Genomic DNA, 6000 nt, shown 5'->3' on the forward strand with positions numbered 1-6000 from the left:
AAATCTTTTCTGAACTCTTTCAAGTTTCACAACACCCTTCCTATAGGAGGGAGACCAGAATTGCACACAATATTCCAAAAGTGGCCTAACCAATGTCCTGTACAGCCGCAATATGACCTCCCAACTCCTGTACTCAATACTCTGACCAATAAAGGAAAGCATACCAAACGCCTTCTTCGCTATCCTATCTACCTGCGACTCCACTTTCAAGGAGCTATGAACCTGCACTCCAAGGTCTCTTTGTTCAGCAACACTCCCTCGGATCTTACCATTAAGTGTGTAAAGTCCTGCTAAGATTTGCTTTCCCAAAATGCAGCACCTCGCATTTATCAAAATTAAACACCATCTACCACTTCTCATCCCACTGGCCCAATTGGTGAAGTTCCCGTTGTAATTTAAAAGACATTTGGACAGGTGCATGAATAGGAACGGTTTAGAGGGCTTTGAGCCGAACACAGGGAAGTGGGGCTTGTTTAGTTTGGGAAAACTTGCTTGGCATGGGTCGAGTTCGACGGTAGGGCCTGTTTCCGTGCTGTATGACTCTAAGTATTGTGTGGTCCGCAACCTTTGAACTTGTGCCCTCCACACTGCAGTGTGATGGTTTGGGTTTTGCCATGTCTTCCTCGAATGTTTCCAGGTATGGTTTAAAAACCGCCGCGCCAAGTTTCGAAAGAAGCAACGCAGCTTGCAGAAAGAGCAGCTCCAGAAACAGAAAGAGGCCGAAATGAGCCAGGAGGAGACGAAAGCCGAGAAACCAGCCACAGAAACTCAGGGCTGCTCAGAAGTCAGCGAGCCACGCAGTGCTGGCGGCGAGCCGATTAACATCGAGTTAAATGTCACCTCGGCCGAGCAGTCAGACAGTGAATCATCAGCAGAGGAGCGGACAGACAGAGAGCGAGAGTATAAATCGCCGGCAGAGGAGTTTAAGCAAGAGAAGAGCTGCAGCCCCGACAGCAAACCAACAACCTGCAAACGGGGAAGCCCGAAATCAGGTAAAGATGTGCTTTCTGTTTGTATCTGCGTGATGGGGAGGAGACTGAAAGCTGGTTAACTTGCGGTTCAAGTGCATTTGCAACGTTTGTCATTTGATTAGATCTCAGAACCAGGCTCTCTGACTCTTGCTCCGACCCAGAGAAGGAATAGCTTTCAATCAAATTCACGGGGCTCCTGCCAGGTTCCAATTAATTTGTTTGAAAATGATGTTAAATTGCAAACCTCCCATATTAACATTCTACAGCTCTCGTCTTCCTCAACTCCCACTTCTCTACCTTTTCCCGGATAATCTTGATTCTCTTCTTAAACATGTCTATCACGGCTTTAAATTGATTTAATGGCCCAGTCTTCTGCAGATTTAATTCCACAGATTCACTTATTTACCAAACAAAAAGGGAAATCTTCCACATCTCTGTTTTAAATATGCCACCCCTTATCCTCAGATTCTCCCCTCTGGTCCACAAGGAGAAAATGACTTCTCCTCAACTACCCTGTCAAATCCTCTAAGACTTTTGCATGTTTCAATAAGGTTTCTCACTCTTCTAAATTCCAATGGGTGCAGGCCTAACCCATTCTGATAAGACTGTCCCTCCCTATCCGGTATCAACCCGTGTGAACCTTCTCTGGATTGCCTCCAATGACAGCATAGCTTTCTTTAGACAAGGGCCTGAAAATGTTCACAGTAATCCAACTCTCTCTCAAATCTTCAAATTTGTCTGTAAAGCTTTCTGGCGGTGGAAACAGAAAATCTCCTCACAGGTGGAAACCAGTCATCCTGAATGTGAGAGGAGCTGCTCAGATGTGGTAAAGCTTAACTAGGGAGATCTCAAGGCAACAGCCGAGAGACTATTCACCCTGACAGAATGGTGAGCCTTTCCGGTTTATTTCTTTGCTCATTCTATTCGGCAGGTTCAGATTCATCTGCAAAAGACATACTTTCCCTTGTGGAACAGGCATACTTACATAAATGTATGCTGGCTTGTCTGTTGTGTGAATGTTTAGCAATGATTATAAACCCAATACAGGTACAATTCTTGATGTGGGTAACATCAGGCTAAGATGCAGAGGCTGATGTCAATCTCGATGCAGTAAAGGAATTTGGAGGATATTTCAAAGAGGTGTTCAGGGAGATGACAGGTATAAGGTGGACAAGGTAGAGCTGTTTCCATTTGCTGATCCTACCAGAACGGGTTGGGGGTGGGGGAAGAGACAGAGATTTAGGGTTTTAAGGAAGAGCTGTGTGAGATTCTCACTGGCAGCGATTTGAAACGTTTTGCCTCGCAGCGTGCAGGAAGCGGAGATCATCAACCACTTCATCGCACAGGGCCACGTGAGAGAGCAGGGGAATGACACTCACTGGATTGCTGTACAGAAAGCTAGCATGGCCTCAATAGGCCGAATGGTCTTCTTCTGCGTCTTGTGATTCAATGACATATACAGAAAAGATCCGAACCTTTAGAGCCTGGTTAAATTAGTAGAGTATAGAAGAGAAAGAATACATTAGAAAAAAATGAGTAGATTAAAAAGGAAATAACAAACAAAAAAGATATTATAAAAGAAACTGAATATGCAAATCAGATTGTGTACATCTCCAGTGAAACTAATACCTGCGTCGATGTGCCTTAGTAACGAACGAATTTTTTTTGATAACTGACGTCCCGGACTGGTCTGACTCCTTGTTCCCATGCAGTCTCAGCTCGGCAATCTCTGTTGGTCCCTTGCTGTCTCCGATTTGAAAAGCTCGGCACTTTAATGGTCCAAAATTCCCCTCCTAATGAAACAGGCGGGCGTGGGGAAGAAGTTTGGATGGGGATTTTCCACTCAGTCTCCTGGCGTCGGTGTCACATTGGTTTTGATCAGATAAAGCTCATATTTCCAATGATTAGCTTTCTGACAGCTCGTCAGGTTTCAAATGGAGGCGAATGAAAGCAAGGACTGTCAGGACTGATGAGTTCATTGTTTGACTACAAGCTGATGTGATTTTTGTGGTTACCAGGTGGATTTAGCAGAGTAGTGTTTGAATTAATTGCATATCACCGCGGAGCTGAGAATGGAACGAGTTAAAGCCCCTTTCACTTGTACAAACTTTGATTTAAGACTCAGTGACAATCCGCCCTGACAACAGAGTGTACCTGCTTACGCTAATGAGCTGCCCTGGATACCTCAGCCTCCATTCTTGCGATTCTAATTCCCCAACCCCACACACCCACATTGCTCCTCAGCGGTAAAGTGGCAAATGGAATGGGATAACAGGCTCCTTCCCAGTCCCAGAGGCCGCTATAGGGCTCCATGGCACCTTGCAGTCCGTTCAAAGCTGGGGCGTGGGGGTCAAATCCACTCGGGTGACCTGGGAGGAGGTTCTGATTTCTGTGTAAAGAGGAGACATAAAGGTTAACTCCAATCCTGAACGGCGTTCATTCTCAAAAATCAAAACGAAAACTGGCCCAAGGGTGGAGAGACCTCAAGCGTCAGCTCTGTGAATGAATATACAGCGAGAGGGATTTTGCAACCAGGGGATGGGGTCGAGGTGATTGGAGAGAATGGGAGGCTTCACTCCCCCTGCAGGATAGGGGTCCAGAGTGTGATCCTGGAAAAGCACAGCAAGTCAGGCAGCATCCCAGGAGCAGGAAAATCGACGTTTCGGGCATAAGCCCTTCATCGGGATTCCTGCTGTGCTTTTCCAGCACCATACTCCCGACTCTGATCTCCAGCATCTGTAGTCCTCACTTTCTCCCTGCAGGATATGGCCAATGGGCCCTCCAAAAGAGACAGTCTCTGCAATTGTCGGCACTGCCTTATGGAGGATATGGGAGTGTGAAGCATGAACGAGTTTGCTTAGTTCAGTCGCCCTCAGCAGGGAATGTGTGGTCATGCTGTCGACAGGCTGGCTAATCAACCCCGGGGCATCAATGTGGACTTCACCGGTTTCCAGATTCCCCCTTCCCCCATCTAATCCCAGTTCCAACCTTCCAGCTCAGCACAGTCCTCATGACCTATCCCACCAATCCGCTCCACCCTCCCCTCTGACCTATCACCTTCACCCCCACCTCCACTCACCTATTGCACTCTCAGTTACCTTCTCCCCAGACCCACCCCTCTCCCATTTATCTTTCCAGCCTCATTCCTGATGAAGGGCTTTTGCCCGAAACGTCGATTTTCCTGCACCTCGGATGCTGTCTGACCTGCTGTGCTTTTCCAGCACCATGCTAACTTTGGTTAATGTGGCAACGCTGGATGGGAAATGTGATGCACACGTCAAACACAGTATAGTTGATATTTCACAGATGTGAATACGACTATGCAAAGCAGTTGAGTGTTTTAAAAAAAAAACACTGCTGAGTTGCTGGCTGGGTCAGCATTTATTACCCGTCGCGAGTTGTTTTTGGGAAGGTAATGGTGAGACGCCTTCTTGAACCGCTGCAGTCCATGTGCCCTGTATTGTTTAATGTGATCGTTTGAATTACATCAGAAAAGCATAAACCCTCCATGATTTCGACACAAAAGTAAGATTACACTCTGACTAAACGTGCACCTTTCTTGTACCCCATTGCCTCTAACAGATTCGCCGATTAACACGACAGGGACACCTGCCTCCAGCAGCGGGAGTAACCTGGTGCAAACTCACTCCTACTCGTCCTCTCCTCTCAGCCTGTTCCGGCTACAAGAGCAGTTCCGTCAGCACATGGCAGCTACCAACAACCTCGTCCACTACTCTTCCTTCGACATGGGGAGCCCGCCGGCCATGCCATACCTGGGCATGAATATGAATGTAGCGCCCATCAGCTCTCTCCACTGCCAGTCCTACTACCAGTCGCTCTCGCACGCCCAGCAAGTGTGGTCGAGCCCGATCCTGCAAGCGTCGAGCGCCCTGCCCAATCTCAACAGCAAAACGACCAGCATCGAGAATCTTCGGCTCCGAGCCAAGCAGCACGCAGCGTCCCTGGGACTGGACAGTCTACCAAACTGACCCGGCTGGCTCGACAGGAACAGGAGGAAGGCGACGTGCTTTTCTGGAGAAACGTACAACCAAACACACCGTACGCATCATTTAGGTCTATTTAGATGTCCCTGGTTTTGACCAGATACTTTAAAGTCACGTCCATAAATGAGAAATGTCTATTCAATGAGTAGGAGGAAATCGAGGCACTGCGCTTCTACAAGGGCAACTGAAATTAACTAACTCTTTCAACTAATATCTCACCAGTCCTGTTCAAATTGAAACAAAAACAATCACTTAATGCCCACCCATAACATTTGGTAGACAGTTGATAGTCAGATTTTACTGATGCAATGTCCCAACCGCTCCAAAACGACACAAGGCTGAGATTTGCAAAGCACGTGTCTCCTAAAAGAGAAATAGCTACAACGCCCCAATGCAGCGCTTCTTAAAGGCGCAGACACCCCGGAAGCAGCCCCGCCGGATGGGATCATTGTAATCGGTTTTCAATGTTAAAACAAAACCGAGCCGTTAAAAAAACTTACTTTTTTGTTTCCAAATTACTTTTTTTAAAAGGCACCGGCAGTGAGATTCTTAATAACTGCGTTTAACCAGGTCACGCTATACAAAGAAACTAGTGAAAATTGCTCGAGATAGCCCGAGCTGTCCCGGATTCTGCCTTTTCCCACTTTTGACTGCAAAAGAGTACTTACTGAACAGCAGAGATGAGCACTGATAAAACAACGGACTGCGGATGCTGAGGACCTGAAACAAAAACAGGAAGTGCTGGAGATACTCTGCAGGTCTGGCAGTATCTGTGGAGAGAGAAAGCAGAGTTTAACTTTTTGAGTCCAGCAACCCTTCTTCAGAACATGTTCTTCACAGTTATGATTAGATTGGAAACGTCAACTCTGTTCCTTTCCCCACAGATGCTGTCAGACCTGCTGAGTTTCTCAAGCGATTTCCATTTATGTTATTACTGGATTGGAATTGTGCAATCTAAGCTCCGCAGCAACAGACTTTTTTTTAACCGCATTCCAAGATCAAACTTGAAATCTGTTCCCTGAACA

The 6000-nt window shown here is 46.8% G+C and overlaps 1 protein-coding gene across 2 annotated transcripts in view; it reads left to right on the forward strand.

The window, feature by feature from the left end:
• Positions 1-5675, forward strand: part of dmbx1b (diencephalon/mesencephalon homeobox 1b) — a 44370-nt gene extending 38695 nt beyond the window's left edge. For both annotated transcript variants that reach the window (XM_043700129.2, XM_087990268.1), the window contains 2 exons: positions 638-992; positions 4554-5675. In XM_043700129.2, the coding sequence (XP_043556064.2) occupies positions 638-992; positions 4554-4960 (762 nt within the window). In that variant the 3' untranslated portion in view covers positions 4961-5675. The remainder of the gene's footprint in view (positions 1-637; positions 993-4553) is intronic.
• Positions 5676-6000: the final 325 nt, after the last annotated feature.

Source organism: Chiloscyllium plagiosum, unplaced genomic scaffold (genome assembly GCF_037043375.1).
Source record: "Chiloscyllium plagiosum isolate Xiang-an unplaced genomic scaffold, Cpla_swu_hap1 HiC_scaffold_9, whole genome shotgun sequence".
Classification (NCBI taxonomy): Eukaryota; Metazoa; Chordata; class Chondrichthyes; order Orectolobiformes; family Hemiscylliidae; genus Chiloscyllium; species Chiloscyllium plagiosum.